The 17,414-nt window shown below is 36.7% G+C and overlaps 1 protein-coding gene across 1 annotated transcript; it reads left to right on the top strand.

Moving 5' to 3' along the window:
- Positions 1–38: 38 nt before the first annotated feature.
- On the top strand, positions 39–16,241 carry gad2 (glutamate decarboxylase 2). The gene is made up of 16 exons (XM_052596795.1): positions 39–662; positions 943–1,005; positions 1,268–1,411; positions 1,947–2,180; positions 2,849–2,939; positions 3,588–3,700; positions 3,985–4,100; positions 4,670–4,749; positions 4,862–4,916; positions 5,032–5,148; positions 6,625–6,689; positions 7,289–7,367; positions 7,554–7,703; positions 7,893–8,000; positions 9,529–9,618; positions 12,421–16,241. The coding sequence occupies exons 1-16, from the start codon at positions 590–592 to the stop codon at positions 12,592–12,594; spliced, it is 1,752 nt and encodes a 583-aa protein (XP_052452755.1). The 5' UTR covers positions 39–589; the 3' UTR covers positions 12,595–16,241.
- The last annotated feature ends 1,173 nt before the right edge of the window (positions 16,242–17,414 follow it).

The raw sequence follows: 17,414 nt of genomic DNA, 5'->3' as shown, positions 1-17,414 counted from the left end.
ATAAACTAGTGTGTGTGTGGTCACGATTAACGACGCAAAATAGTTCGTCATGACCCGATTCGCGTCGGAATTTCTCTGGTGACGTGAAGCAGATTATCTTTACGCCACAAGAAGCTTTTATTACCACTAAACTTGCAAGTTTGCCCGTTGGAGAGCCGGGGAAACGGACTGCAAGAAGTGCTTTTTAAAAATGTTCTATGCACTCTTGACTTGCATTTGCAGCTGAGGCATGTGAAAGAGAATGAGAGCTATTGGATGCCTGCGTCTCCATCAGTGCCAGCGTTTCTCCATGAGTTCAGTGACGGTCTCCAGCTGCTCCAAATCATTGCGCACGGCGCACCAACTGAATCTAGACGCTCAGCCTCGGCTGTTCTCCATCTGAGGGCTTTGAACATATTTTATGAGCACCACAGAAATTAAAGCACTTGATTTGACTCGTTTGGACAGGTGTGATTGTAAATACATCGCGCACGCAGCTGGGTTTCGATTCAGCACCACGGCCGCGGACAGCTCCTGTTTCCCCGTGACGCGCGTCTGGATGGCTGCTGCTCGCGTTTCTCTGTCGCTGCTCTGATCCGCTCCGTTCGCGATGGCATCTCACGGGTTTTGGTTTCTGGGTGCTGAAAACGCGTCTGGAGACGGCAGTCAAAGCCCGAACACTCGTAAGTGGCATGGCGTTCAAAAAGAAGATTGAAAATATTCTGCATGATTGTGTTTATGTATCAGTGAGGCTATGAGACAAAGAAATGCGACATTTGTTGTGTCAAGGTTAATTTAAAACCTTGTCCTTGAAATATCATGTCAGTTGTGTCGTAATAATAATAAACAACAGATTTTAGTTTGGTATTTTAAGCCCAGTTCCTCGCCATGGATTATTGATGATGTTAATGGAAGTTTTATGACGGATATGGTGTTCAAATCCCACGCGCTTGATCGTTTCAGCCAGAGCATGGTGTCAGGCGGCGGCCCAGAAATTCTCCGGAGGAATCGGCTCCAAATTATGTGGTACGTTTCTTTTTAACATGAGGTTTACATTTGAATCTCATCTACCTTCGTAAAATGTGATATGGTTACGAAAAGCGCGAGATTACATTATCAATTTCATGTTTTCCTACTGAACTGTTCAATGTTATTGAGGACATTTATTTTCTTCTTAGTTTGTGTTTAAACACAAACGAATTGGGTGCTCTTAAAAAAAGTTACTCTTTCCTACAGTGTGAGATGCTGTTGTGTTATTCAATTAATAGAGTAATCGTGTCTTCTGTAGCTCTGTTAAATGTCGGGGAGGCTGAGAAAGCAGCTCAAGCCCCAGTTAAAGCAGAAGATGGGTCTACAGCCGAGAGCTGCGGCTGTAATAAACCCTGTAACTGCCCCAAAGCCGCCGTGTGCTTCTCTGATCTCTATTCAACAGGTAAACCACAATCACATCGCTATCGTAACTGAAAAACTGTCCAAATTACTCTGATGATCTGTTTTCATGATGGGTTATGTTGATTACATGACGTGGTTTTATTCGATTTAAATATATTTTATTTAAATTTATTTTTGTATGTTGTATGTTCACCCAGACTGCTTTATATATATATATATATATATATATATATATATATATATATATATATATATATATATATACATTTATATATATATACAATTTTAAATGTCATTTCTGAAACATTTATATATATATAATTATATACAATTTATGTGTGTAAAAATAACTAAAATAACATTAATATAAATAACATTGTTGTGTAAATTATTGTATTAAATGTAAAAATGCATTTCGGAGATCTTGTCCTTTGTTTCTTTTTCAAGGTTAAATGAAGCTATTTTACTCTTGATTCATGCACTGCATGCAGTCATCTTTTTTATTTCAATGCACTCGTGTTATTTATTCATTCATTTGTATTATTATTATTTTATTATTATTTATTTTTTTACAGATCTTTTACCTGCACTGGATGGGGACGCGAAGACCATGAATTTCCTGCAGGAGGTTGTGGATATAATGCTGGCTTATATAGTGGAATCTTTTGACAGGTCAACGAAAGTGATCGATTTTCACTATCCAAACGAATTGCTCCAAAGGAATAACTGGGAGCTCTCGGACGAACCCGAGACTCTAGATGATATTCTGATCAGCTGTCGCGCCACGCTAAAATACGCCATAAAAACGGGTGAGCGTTTTCATTTGTAAATTGTAAATTATAGCCTATGCTCTGTAAAAAACGTTAACCTGCAATTGTTGCCTTAAAAGGATTATTTCTATTGGATCTAACCCAATAAAATTCGTTTTGTTGGTATAAACAGGCATTCTTGACTTGAATTTATTTTTGAGTGTAGCCTAACATTTTTATATACACTTATAGGATATATTTTATTGTGTTTTCTAGTATTAATATTCATTATATCTATATATAATCTAACTTACATTCTGCTATTGATTGTCTCGCTTGTAAAACATTTGTTTAGCTGACCGAACCGCAAGCATCAGTGTGTGTTTGTGCCTGAAGGCGAAACGAATCAGATCAGAACATGATGTGACGTGAAATTAAATGAATGCGTCTAGAGACGGTTTTATTTTCTCTGGTGGCATTTTAACTGACTGGTATTATATCGAAAATTTATTGTCGTTTTGGGAATAATTATGAATGATCATAAAGATTGATTGAATTCCTTGCTGTCTGCGCCGGCAGACAGCAAGAAATCCCGTTTGAGCTCCATCTGAAGTGAGCGACTATTAATAGAGGGCCATAAATAGATTATAGATTAGTGGAACATGAATGCTTTTGTACATTTAAATGATTAATTTTGTATTCTCCCTCTATGTTATCTCTATCTTCAGCACACCCCAGATATTTCAATCAGCTCTCCACTGGGTTAGACATGGTTGGCTTGGCTGCCGATTGGCTGACTTCCACTGCCAACACCAATATGTGAGTGTGGGTCTCCTTCCAGTAAAATACAAAGCAGGTTGAGATCATTTCCATTTTCTCTGCCTTCATAAACATTATTTTGGACTGGTCTTTGTGGTGGCTGGCTTAACCCTACAGATATCTGTTGAAAGGAATAAAGTGAAAAGCTGCTGAATTCAGACGAGCAAAAATAACCTCCACTCTCTCATCTTGTGCTTTTCACAGAGAGAAAATGAGACGGAAATTAAAATGACATTCAGGCTAATAAGAACAATCATTTTGTGTTGGAAATTAAAGTTTTAATTTAACAGATGCTTAATAAAAATAACTATGTAATAACGATGCAATTACAATGTAATAACGATGCAATTACAATGTAATAACAATCTAACGTTTTTTTTTTTGTGTAGGCAAAATACAGTTTTGTTTATTTGGTTGTTTTAGATATCAAATGTTAAACCTTTTAGAAATTATTCTTTACAAAAATTATGCACATTTTCATCATCGTCTTTAGCTTACTGCAGTGACACACCGCTGGAGAACCTGTAGGCTGTTGCCAAATCCTCTCAAGCATCAGTTGCGAAACAGGTTGTCGTGATGTTTGCTTGTCGTGACTCTTTTGTTTTTTCTGGCTTGTGTAACTGGGTCATGTGATCTCTGTGCAAACAGGTTCACCTATGAGGTGGCTCCAGTCTTCGTGCTGTTGGAATACGTCACGCTGAAGAAGATGAGGGAGATCATTGGCTGGCAGGATGGCCGCGGTGATGGAATATTCTCTCCGGGTAAGCAGCTGTCAGTCTGCGTGACCTGCCTTAAGATGTTGTGAAATGAGTGCGAAAATGAGCAAGTACGGGAATCGGCCAAAAGTGTAAAGTTGTTAGAAGAAGATGCCTTCATTAGTCTTTGAAGTGTATATATTATTATATATATATATATCAAATTTAAACTGAGAAATGATGAGGACGGTCACATCAGAGTAAATGACATTCAGAGCCTGAGTAAAAACTGTCCGAGGTCAAGCTTTACCTGAGTTATGGAATGAAAGGCTTGCTTTATTGTCCTCTAGGTGGCGCCATTTCCAACATGTATGCCATGCTGCTGGCTCGTTATAAAATGTTCCCCGAGGTGAAGGAGAAAGGAATGTCATCCGCACCAAGACTGGTGGCCTTCACATCTGAACATGTACGTCTGTTCATTTACTTTCAGTATCAAGAGAGAGAAATAATAATATACTGTAAACATATAAATAGTCATTTTATTTTAAGTCAGAATGTAAATCGTGAAAGTCATTTGTCCAAAACACTCCCCAGATACAGTACATAATGTTAATACATACATTACACTAAACTGTATTTATGTCCACATTTTGATTTATTAACAAAGTGAGTGAGTGAGAGAGAGCAGTCAGAGTATAATTCAGACATTTTACATAAAAATGTATTTTCTGTGTTGCCCAGTGAAATTAATTTATAAGAGTAAAGCGGTATGGAGAACAAAAAAAGAAAAAAAAGAAATATTTAGGAATATTTTTCTTTCAAGACAGCAAAATTGCATGTCTTGTGAATTTATATATAATTTCAAAAAAATGGCTTGATTATAGAACATTTTCATATATGCTTGTAACTGTTATTAAATAATAACATTATTATTATAGCAAATAAAGACATTAATCACTATTATATTGTTTTTTGGAAGGTTATTTCAAATTGTATATGCAATTTAGTGCATTAATGACTGATTATGATTTTCAGAGCCATTTTTCAATCAAGAAAGGAGCAGCTGCACTTGGAATCGGTACAGAAAGTGTCATCTGTATTAAAGCAGATGAAAGGTTAGTCTGGATTATCACTACTGATGCATTACTTCATGATCGCACACTTGAGAAATGCACGTCTTATAATCACTAAACCATATGACTTCTTTACTGCTCTCATTTCTTCCAGGGGTAAGATGATTCCTTCCGACCTTGAAAGGAGGATTATTGAAGCCAAGCAGAAGGTAATTTCAATGACCGTGTCTCCATGACCATCTCGTGTGTCTCTGTTGGATCTGTTCAAATAATTTGTGTGGTTCTTGTGGGCCCTTGAATAACTCATTGATTTCTTTCTCACAGGGATACGTGCCGTTCTTTGTCAGCGCCACGGCCGGCACCACGGTTTATGGTGCCTTTGATCCTCTCATGGCTATAGCGGACATCTGTAAGAAGCACGATGTCTGGATGCATGTGGATGTGAGTAGATCTGCTTTCCTGGACTCGCGTGAACTTTCTGAAAGTTTCACCTGTGCAATACCGACAGTGGACTGGGATCCAAGAGTGATCTCAGTGTTGGCACATCTGAAGAATTGTTCTCTGGATGCAGAACTGAGGACTTTTTCAATTGCACTGCATTACAGATCTCAAAGGGATTAGTTCACTTAAAAAAGAAAATTATGTCACTCTCCCCCTCGAGCTATTCAAAACCTGAGTTTATTCAAAACCTGAGGGAGGGTTTTTTTTTTCTTTTTCTGGTGAACTCAAAAGACGATATTGGAGTATTATGGAAAAAAACAACTTGAGAATGAGTACATGATGTCATGATGATTTTCATTTTGGGGTGAACTATCACTTTAAAAGTGTGCTATTATGCACTTTGACAAAGTCTTGATTTGTACTAGAATAGGTTAGAATAGGTTTGTAGGATAGCCCTAATAATACATTTTTTTGTAGTTCTTGAAGAGTGTCTTCTGTTAAAGAGAATATCTCCTTTTAGAGTGGACTTTGAGCTTTGTAACATTGCAGATAATTTTATGTTTAAACAGCAAGATTACACAATAAGACTAAGTGAGATTGAATCAGAAAAGTGCAAAAAAAACAAACAACTAGAACATGTTAAAACCTGTAGTGCAATTCCCTATCAATAAATCCAAAGAACAAAGAACACCCTAGCACCCAGAACAACTGCAAAAAAAAAAAAACTAACTCTCCAAACACCTCAGAAACTGCATTGCAACAGACTTGCAACCAATAGAAATGCTCCAAATGGCCACCAAGTGATTCATTAAAAACCACTCAGAACACCTCACCTAGCAAGGAAGCACCTAGCAACACCCAGCCACCACCCAGAATTTTTGGCTGCAGCATATTTTGCACAAAAGTAATCTCCAGAACATGTACAAATGATTTGTTGCTGTTGAACCAGCTGCGTTTGAAGTGTGGCATAGGGATAATTTAGCAAGCATGTAATAAATGTCATCTTTTAGAAGTGTAGACTGTTTCTAATCAGAGGAATTACCTTCAGTCAGTCTGTGTGAGTGTGTACATGTGTGTATTCACTCTCACGGGGCTGATAAGATTAATAGTGTTATTTTATTTTCATTATTATTCATTTTTCTCTGGTGTTGCTGTCACCCCTGGCATTGTGGCAGCATGTTGAAGCTCATACGCGTGCACTGCGTTTGAATCCTCTCAACTTCATTCATCTGACCTAAAGGCAGCAGCTCTATAGTCTCAAATGGGCTGTCAATATAATATACATATAATTTGCTGAATGTTCTACAGAAGAAATACAATACATATTTTAGATAATAAAAATCAGTATTACGGTTTTTTGTATATGCCAAGATGAAACATCCTTTATTTAAATGTGAAAGACAAAGCGTGTTTCTGTTAACACATGGTAAACTTTAGTTTACTTTTAAAACTACTTTTGTTTCTGTATTCATACAGGGAGCATGGGGCGGAAGTTTGCTAATGTCCCGGAAACACAGGTGGAAGCTGAATGGAGTCGAGAGGTCAGTATAATCTGCAGGTTCTTTGGATTCAATGTCTTCTTCAGTCAAGGAAATCGATCCATCTGCTTCTATCAGCTGCACTTCTTCATCTATGTAACTCTTTTATATCCTAAGCTAGCCAGTTCACGGTCTCAGCAAAAGCTCTGAGAATGTTCATTTTTAGCCCTCCTCCTCCCCAGCACCACCTGTCTAGATCTGCTATGAGGGGTTCTTCTTTATATTTTGCAGCAGCATGTTTCCTAAAATCTTTATGTCTGAGCAGGTTTATCAAGTCTTCATACTCGCTCCGCTGTGTAGCGCATCTAGTCAGCCAAGATCAAACTTACCATACACCTTATTCTTATCAATAAATGCATTTAGAGAGTCGGCATGACTGAAATATGATTGAGACATCCACAAACTTCAGTGTGAAAAGTTTACCCTTGTGAAATGAAATGGGTTTGATCATTTTTCTGTTGACTCGATGTTTCACTGCACAGCACAGAGCCTCAGGGAGAAATCTTGTCTCAATCAAAATAAATGATTATATAGCTATTCATTCATTTCAAGGACAATGACTTGGTATTTTAATTCTTTTCTGTATGAACTGACAATTTTAGGGCTAATTCTATGACCTGGAACCCTCATAAAATGATGGCTGTGCCCTTGCAGTGCTCGGCTCTGCTGGTTCGAGAGGAGGTGAGGCTGTCTGCTGTCTTTATCAAAACCAAAACATATTATCACATCATATTATTACAGAGACCAGTATTAAACCACTAAGTCATGCTTACAAAACATGACATCTGCCAGTCAATACAACTAAAAGTAATTATTTATTTATCTATTTGACATTTTTTGCCCTTCTCTTCATGTTATCTGTCCCAGGGTCTGATGCAGAGCTGCAATCAGATGCAGGCCTGTTATCTGTTCCAGCAGGACAAGCAGTACGACCTGTCCTATGACACAGGGGACAAGGCCCTGCAGTGCGGCCGCCATGTGGACATCTTCAAACTATGGCTAATGTGGAGAGCTAAGGTATTAAGAGCGTCAGGTTTTGTATTCTTAAAAATAACATTTCAAAATATTAAGCTATTTTGCATTTCCAAGAGTGTGCATTAAAGACATTTGGGACAGTGATTCATTCAAATAGGTCGGTTGTATAGTGAGATTTATTGAGGTTTATTGTGTTATTACATTGTTTGTTCTCTCATTTCTCCTCTGAAGGGCACTATTGGTTTTGAGGCTCAGATTGACAAATGTCTGGAGCTTTCAGAGTATCTCTACAACAAGATCAAAGACAGGGAAGGATATGAGATGGTGTTTGATGGAAAGGTAAGTCTGATTAAATGCATTTATTTCTTTAGGCCAACTGCTGCATCTTATCACCAGTGCTTTTTATTTGGAAGAGAATTGAGGAATTAGAAAGGGAAGGAATTAAGAGGAATGTTCAAATGAGTAAATACATGGGCTTTTCTGAGCAAACAGAACTTTTTATCTCAGACGGCACGTAAACGGACCACAGACAGTCTGTGCATTGACCGCCCTCAGCATATTATCCTCAATAGTGCCAATAATAATGTCACAATATAGCCACAGTAATTCTGACAATTTCTCTTTTTTAGAGTGAGGTTACTGTACCACAAATTGAATTGATTTTCTGTGGCAGTCTACTATTGTGATATAATCGTAATATTATATAACCCACCCCTATATGGCTTGAGCTAATGTGTGGGCTTTTCCTGTATAAATAAGTTTCAGTGTTGATTATGCTTTTCGTTAATAGTCAAAAGTCTGAATATTTTGAAGTGAACATGAAAATTTATCAATAAATCATCAAATCTTACTAACCCCCAAATTTGAAAAGTAGTGTATAATCATAATTAATTAAGAGATACCGCTTAAATACTATTTCATATATTGTATTTATTTATTTTTAACGTAAAAGTTTTTTTTTTCAGAATTATTGAAATTTATTCTGAATGTAAAAATATATACATATATTCAAATTAAATCAGTTTGTTTCATTTATGAAATGTATTCCAAAATAATTTCCCAGAAAATAGTTCATGTGCATAAAAAATGTGTTTTTCTAAATTCTATCTGATGTGTTTTAAAAATAAAAAATCCTCTCTGAATTTAAACGTAAGGCCTGCATTTCCAAGTAATTTTGTCAAATGCAGAGCTGATTGTGTGTGCTAATTCATCTAACATGAAATGTTTCACCCTTGAAATGACTGAGCAGTCGTTCGAGGCTCATTTAAATGTAAATTGTGTCTGGTGCCAATTTGATAAAATGATTTGGCTGGAGGCTCCTTGCTGAAGTCAGTGTAGTGCAGGGCGAGGAGGGTTGCCGTGTTGCAGTATGATAGAAACCCATTTAACAAAACATTTCAGCTCTCAATTTCATGTTTAGCAAGCTCTTTTTTGGTTTTAGCATGCCGAGGTATGACTCAAATCAGTGTTTTGTCTCTATGTCCCACCATTTGAATGGCTAATGAATCCCTTTCACTGGTGCATGGAGGCATTCTTCTCTAGTGTGGCCCCTGGAGCCTCACAATGAGGACGAGGGCCTCTAATGGACTGTAGTGTCTGTCTATGAGCTACCTGCTCAAGCGCTCAAAGCCCTCATAGCAAAGCCTTTTGATTGAATAGATTACATGGCTGCTTCCAAACTGACAGCGACAAAAATTCCCATTATGGCCCCAGACGGCCCCTAATCACATATTCCGTCACGGATCTTTAATGGACTCCCCAGAGTGCTCTATTTATGCAAGCGTGTGTTGTACGTTAAATTGAGTGATAGGTGTGTGTATTGCGTGAACGTACGCTGATGCTATCTCCTGGCCGTGTGTCCTTGCAGCCTCAGCATACCAATGTGTGTTTCTGGTACCTTCCACCCGGCGTCCGCTACCTGGAGGACAAAGTGGAGAAAATGAAGCGTCTGCACAAGGTGAGAACAATTGGTGATGTGAACTGAGCTTTGACGTTTCAGAAGATATTGCTTTTGCAGCAGTGGTACAATGAAAGAGTAACAAAAATGTAAATTAATCTTCATGCTCTGTTTTGGGGGTTGGAAATACCCTATGGGCATTTGAATAAGCCAAAAGCATATTTAACATTGAAATTACACATTTTTTGTATATTTCATTATACTGTCTTATGAGAATTCAAGACTTTTTTAGACGCAGCTCCTCTATATACAGTTGGCACCATGTCTTACGATGACATAGATAAACTTACAGACATAAGGTCCCTGCGGTGATGTCATTGTAGGGGGAGGGGCCGCTCATCAGGTGTCCTTTTATTGGCTGGCTGCTCTACAGTCACTCCCATGCCAGCAAAGCTCTAATCGGCTATTAGTCTGAACAGATGGTGCTCATGTTAGTCATGCACAGAGTCGCTATCTAACCCTGCCCACCAGGGCCGTGCACAGACCTTTTGAGGGGCATGTGCTGAAACTGAAAAAGGGCACCCCCCTCCCTTTTTTTATATCAAGATTATTTAGTAAGCCTGCATAACAGGAAGAAATGGTCACATCTTCATGACAAATTCATTAACACCAAATAATAGTCTCAAAAGCTTTAGATTTATTCACGATTAATAACAACCATAATAATAATATTAGATAATTAGATAATATAGATAAACAGGGTTTTAAGGGCTTCTTTAAACCTAATTACAACAGCTCTTGTGTACTCCCTCTTTTTTAAATTGCATTTATAGCGAAAAAAAAATACTTGACTCATACATAAACATGTTAAACAAATAATACAAATTAGCTTATAACACCAAACAGAAACCAAAATCTTTTTTTTATTGAACTTTATGCACTTTTTTATGAACTTTGCAAAGAAAAAGAAAAAAAAAAATATATATATATATATATATATATATATATATATATATTCTCTTTTTTAGCTATTCTGTTTGGTTTTATAAGCTAATTTGTATTATTTGGTTTACATGATTATGAATGACATTGAGAAGAGGGGAAGGTGAGCAATGAGTCAAGTATTTTTGACAAACTTTTTTGAAATATAATTTAATTATGTCCAACTCAATTCCAGATTATAAGAAACTATAGCCATACCGTTACTATAACATATCCAACATCCGCCTACCATGTTTTACTACATTTTATACATGTGAGGACAAACGGAGAGTATACCAAAACATGATTAGCTTAAATGTTAATAAATTAAGTGTATCAGTAATCATAAATCAAAGAAGAAATTTCTTAGAAATATATTTTATAAATGTTATCTAGGTGACGAGGATCACTCGTCGCTTTGTGTAAGTTCCAGCACGAAACAGCGCGGGGGCGCACCTGTTATGATTTTCCGATGGTAAAAACAAATTATATGTTGTTGCATTACTTATCAATATATAGTTTTTGACCAGCGAATGTGTGCAAATGTGAATTTTTTTCTGTCCGTCATTAAAACGGCGACGGCGCCTGCCGCTGCGGGCATCACATTACATTTTCATCTACAGGTTACAAACTAGTTTTTGTAGCTATATAGACGGAGCGCTCAGTTTTTCCTGTGGTAAAATGCATTTGGCCAAAATCGCATTTTATAAATGATTAAATGCTACTGTATGCACAGGCCATTTAAGTGTTGGCTATGTATTGGCTATGACTAGATGGCAAATGCTAGCACTCTCTCTCAGGCGACACCCCACATGTCTCAGTCAGTCAGTCAGTCAGACATCAAATAAATAAAATATGAGCCTTTACAGACATAGTGTTTAGTAGTACTTATCTAAACAACAAGATATTTATTTACCCTTCGCAAAACTTTGTTCAGCTCAGCTGTTGTCTACTGTGCGGCTGCTGTGGAACTTCAGTTGATTCAATGAATATAGAGGGGGCGGAGTTATCAGCTTACTGACAGCTTGAGGATCGAATTAGATTTACACAAGCTCGTTTTAAGAACTTTCATTTGCTAAATATTTGTAAAACAGACAGACAGATGTAAAGTGTGACCAATAGCATTGATAAAAATTTTTTTAAAAACACCACCAAAAAAAGGGCACTTCGGAGTGTAAGGGCAAAAAGGGCATGTGCTCTGCACAGGTTGAGCCCTGCCTGTGCACGTGCCTGCTGCCCACAAACCCCTCCTCATCTACCTGAAACTAGAACACTTATTCTTTGTCCTTTTCAAAGGATAAAATTGGTTTCTGGAGACTCTTGAGTAGCAGGATATTCACATAGGTTTGAGTATTTATGGTGCAGGGACAATGCATTTTTTAAGACGTATATGAAAAGACACTGGACAGGTTCCAGTATATCAAGGCTCATTTCCTAGAGATGAACATGGTTTTAAGAGCTGGATACAGGCCGCTGCTGATAATAGCTGTACACCTGCAAAAGATTTGAGGGGAAGTGAGTGTAATTATGTGGTGATGAGCGGCTGTGTGTCTTTTATTCAGATTACAGTTCCACATACTGTCCAAAACTACTGCTCTAATCAAGTGAGTTCGGCTCAGGTTAAATCAAGGACAGTACATCATGCTCATTAGGAAACACTGGATTGATATTACTGGTCGAGATTCAGGTCAGGCTTTAGTCTAAAGTATTACAATTCTGCAATGAATTTAGCCAGAAAGGGGTTCATGTTTGTAAGATATTTTGAGTCTTGTCCATTGGTGTTTTGGTTTTATTATTACCTGTATTATTAAATGCAATCTAAATAAATGCAACAATTACGTTTCGAAACGTAATCAAAGCTAATAAAGTATTCTCTCACAGGTTGCCCCTGTAATCAAAGCCAGAATGATGGAGTACGGAACGACCATGGTGAGCTATCAACCGCAGGGCGACAAGGTCAACTTCTTCCGTATGGTCATCTCCAACCCAGCCGCCACCTTTGAAGACATTGACTTCCTCATTGAAGAGATTGAGCGACTGGGACAGGATCTTTAAAAACCTAAGACGCCAAAACCTGTTATTCTTGTGTCCCCGGATGGATCGAATATTTGTTGTGAATGTAACGGTAAATCTTTGATTCCTCTTCTCCAAAGTCATATAAAGATAGTATTATTTAAGAAAATAATAATAAAAAAAGACAATATGAAAATATCTAGACGTTAGTATTGTAGCGTTGTTGTGGGCTTCGTGGTCCAAAGCCCTGTAAAAGTGTTACCGTCTGCTTTTACTGTCTGTCTTAGTGTCTTTGACATGACTTTGTTTGTTTACATGTGTTTATTGAGAATATGAAGAGTTACTAGCTTCTTATTCAGTGCAGGTCCTAAGTTTCTATTTGAACAGTTATTCAAAGTGCCAGATTACAGATTATATAATAATAGAGACGTATTATCTAAATCACTTCATCGTACCACAAGTTTTTGTATTCTGAGACAATGTTTGACTTATGTTTGATCAATTTCTCAAGATACAGAACCATAGGAAGAGTTTGGAAAGAGTTTCGACCAACTGTATTGAGTGTGGACATGAAGTTCATATATAGTTTAAATTATTCTCAAAAAACAAGCCAAAATATAATGTTAATAAAGCGCTCTAAAATTATATTTACAGGAGGCTGCCAGTGTCTTTAGTGAACAGCAATGTTATATAAACATGTCTATACAGTCGCATATTATATGCTACCGTACTTCTAAAATTTGACCAAATTAAAATTATAATTATTACTATTATTATCTTACTATAAAAACATTATAATCCTGTTTGCAGGATAAAATCTTTAAAATGCTTCCCTCCCCCTAATAACGTGCAATTATCTAATAATATTCTTTATTTCTTTACTCGGAAATTCAGAATTTCCAACGTAATACTTGGAAAAGTGCAATAGAGTGGCATTTGGATGGCAGACGATCTTAGAAACTTCTAGGTAGATGTTCACTTTTTAAGCAAACAAAGTGAAAAAAGAAATCAAATAGGCATATAAATTTTTTCGACAATGTCCCCTGGAATGCAACAATAGCACATGCATATCAAGTACTGTATTAAAACATGAAATTAAATGACAAATTTAGTCTATATATGGAGTAAAACACTTTCCTACATAATAGCAATAGATTTCTTAATTTACCGACCCATTCATGTACTTATTTAGCTTTCTTATACAAAATTATAGATATTTCAGGGTATATTAACAGAGCTAAATTTAATGTTATATATAACCTCCAAAAAGAAAATAACACATAAGCATAATAAGGGTTCTGCCCTATGATAGTATGTAAATAATCTTTTAAGATGTTCTTGATCAAGTACATATCTATGTGAATACATCACTGTATTGTATATAAGGCAGAGTCTATTTGTGTGGTAAATAATATTTTCTCTATTCAACAGATATTTAATCATAAATGGTAGATTCTGCTTGAATGTGTGTGTGTGTGTCAGATGTGTTGAATATGATGACTTGTGTAACTGCAAAGATGAAGGATCTGGCTTTAAATCCACTTGAAGCCTCTGCATTTTAACATATTAACTCAAAATGATTATTATAGCACGTTTCAGTGGTTATGAGAGCCATTTCTGAACCCGTGCTGGTTGTATTTGTGCCCAAGTGATAAACTTGACATCCTGTGCCAATTTGTATTTTTGTGTGTTTGTAACTGTATTGCCTTAGTATTAATTGCCAGTATTGTCTAGTTCTCCTAAAGAGGAGCTTGTGCACTTTAGCTTATATGTATGATGATCTGTCCAATGGATGTTCTTAGTTTGATGTTTTATGAAACTGAGCGTTGTCTGAATGTGTCCCAGCTTGGACGTCAATTCGAGATGAAAGTTGCTTATAGCTGAAATCCTTTGTACATTTGCTAATGCTACGTTACTGCCTGTATCCTGTAATAGTCAGCCCTGCTGAAAAACACAGCTGAACCCAGCCGAATCTGGTTTAATATTGGTAACAGTGCATTTCCTAAAAGTATCTTAGCTTGAATATAATTAGTTGGTACCAACAGTTTGGCATTTCCTGAATTTATAGTTCCAACAAACATTCGCAAACAGCAACGCAAAATTTTGTTAACATGTGGTTAGAAATATAGTTTCTTGTTATTATGACATAAAGACTTATGGAGCAAAATAAGTATGCTAACACATAGTACAATCTATAGCTATACAATCTATACATTTATAAATTTAATTCTACGACTTTTCTTTTTTTTGCATACTTGCTCTAGTACCAAGAAGGAAAGAACCAAGAACCAAAGTACTGAAGCAGTCCTCAGATGCCATGTGTATTTATTTACAGCAATAATTGCTTTAATTTGTTACCTGTTTGACGTCAATTTACAACAGTTCTAACCAATGTGATTCAAAAAACGAATGCGCAACAAAGTTCCTTTCTGTTTTGGAAAACTCATCGCTAGCTACTTTCTAGAAAGATGCATCGTACTAAGGTGGTTAAGCAGTGAGTAATGTCATTGTACAGGAAACGCACTCCTGCTCAGGCAGGAAAACCAACTTAAACCAGCTAATCCGGCTAGTTCCAAAAATTAACCATGGTTTTATTATAGTAAAAGTGTAGTAACCATGTTTAATGGGAGACTGAATTGCGTGTTGCAAACCCATGGTTAATTTGTGGTTACCATCGTTTAACTGTATTAACTGTGTTTTTTGTTTTTATTTGTAGTAAAACCGTAGTTAATTTTCATAAGGGTAAAGCTGCTTTTCAGCATGGAAGGAATGCTAAGTTGGTAATTTTCGAGATATGAGTGTTCTTTCTGTCCCTTTTCAACAAGCTGTGTCACATAGTTTATGTATTTTAAATCTCTCGTATTCATGACAAATGCATCGACATCCTCACCGTGGTAGTCTTGGAACACCCACTGTGCCGTCTTTCCCCGCTGCTGCTACAAACCTGCTCTCTTTGCACGTGCATGAATGCCTTGCCTTCCGAGCTTGTGAAATACAATCCCAGATATCCACATATATATGTATATTTAGTGCAACCTGGTGTTAGTTTTAGTGGCGATATGGATAGCTTAGCTTCAAATATATAGTACACTGTTGCTAGCTTGCTCACTCTGTGTTAGCATTATCCGATGTATTTATCTGCTAAGCAAGCATGTTCTGCGTGGCTAGAAGTTGTATGCTTTCGCGACTGTATACTGTATCTCTATCTTTCTCTCTGTCTTTCGCTTTGGATGTTTTCCGCAGCTTTAATATTAGCGTGTGTAGTTCCTTGGCATGCCTCTATATAAGCATATTCAAAGTCTCGATGTGTCTCTATCGCACTCTCTTCTTCCTGTGTCTCTCTTTCTCTTGCTTTGCCCTGTAGCAGCTCTCAGACCTTTAAGAGCAGTGTATTCCCTGCTGTTTCACGGCTACCTATCATGTCCATCAGTTTGTCATATGAGGAACTCATGTGCTGTCATGAACCTGACCGAACAGGGTAACACCATGTGACTGAGTGAATTCATTTGTTTTGTTTTTTCTCACTCAACATTGCTTGAAAGTAAAGTGATTGTCTGAGGATCTGATGTTCAGAAGAAAATAACAAACAACTAGTGTGTTGGAATTATATAGAGCGAGGCAGATAATAGACCCTCTTGAAATGTGTTTTACTTTCATGGGAAACGCCAATAAATGTTACTGCCGAACAAGTCTGTCTGGATTTTTAATTATCCTCATCACTTGATTTGAAAGACAATGGGCTCTTATGACTAAGTACCCTCCCAGAAGTATTAGATGCTTAACTGAAATATACTTTAATGCCATTTCTATTGAAACTTGTATGTCATGTATTTGAATATATTTATATTTACACATTTGTAATAAAGTTTAAGTTTTATACATTTAAAATATACTAACTTTAAAATATAGTCTACTAAATATTAGAGCTGTCATGATTATTTTGGTAGCTTAGTAATCGGTCGATTATTCTGACGAATAATCATACAATTATTATAATTAAAAAAAAATTCGTAATAGAAATATACCTAAGCAAACAAATAGCCTTTAAAATGATGCCAATGGTGTGATTAAAAAAAATAAAATACTTAACTGTGCAATGAAATCCTTGTTTAATATTGGACTAAAGAGCATGTAAAGGGTTAGTTCACTCAAAAATGAAAATTAGCCCATAAATCACTCACCCTGAAGTAATCCTATGTGTATATGACTTTCTTTCTTCAGATACAGTAAGAGTTATTTTAAAATTGTCTTAGATCTTTTAGGCTTTTTGATGCCACTCAGTGGGTGTTGGATTGCATCGGTCCATGAGAAGTTTAATAAATAGCACATCCATAAAAATACAAAAGAATTGTCTCACACTGCTCTGTGGGGTAAAAAAAGGCCTTCTGTATTGAATCTATGTATTCATAAGAAAAATATCCAGATTCAAAAAGTAATAATTACTTTAATCTAGCTGTTGTAAAATGGTAGCAGCTCCTGTGGAATAACGTATGAGGTCAGCATTGCGCATGCGCCGATGAGTCTCATGAAAACGAACGTTTGTTAACAGGAGCAAAGGAAGCAAAGTTTACTTACTTTAGCAAAGATAAACCAGTCTCCTCTTGGCTTACATTGTAATCCTCCGACATTCTTCTTTACAAATCCTCATTTTGTACTTCTAATTAGTGACGTTGTTTTGATTTGATCTCTTCGCTGCATTTCAGCGTACGTCACTTCTGAGCGGGGTGTGCACAAAGCTGACCCTATACGCCATTCCCCCGGAACTACTTCATTTATAACAGTGAGCGCAAACTAGACAATCAAATGTAAACTCAGAGCAAGTTTTATTTTTCTTTATTTTGAAACTATTTGAACAAATAGCA

This window comes from Carassius gibelio, chromosome B24 (assembly GCF_023724105.1).
Source record: "Carassius gibelio isolate Cgi1373 ecotype wild population from Czech Republic chromosome B24, carGib1.2-hapl.c, whole genome shotgun sequence".
NCBI classification, from domain to species: domain Eukaryota; kingdom Metazoa; phylum Chordata; class Actinopteri; order Cypriniformes; family Cyprinidae; genus Carassius; species Carassius gibelio.
Note: the sequence above shows the minus strand (reverse complement) of the source record. Positions and strands in the feature narration are given on the sequence as shown.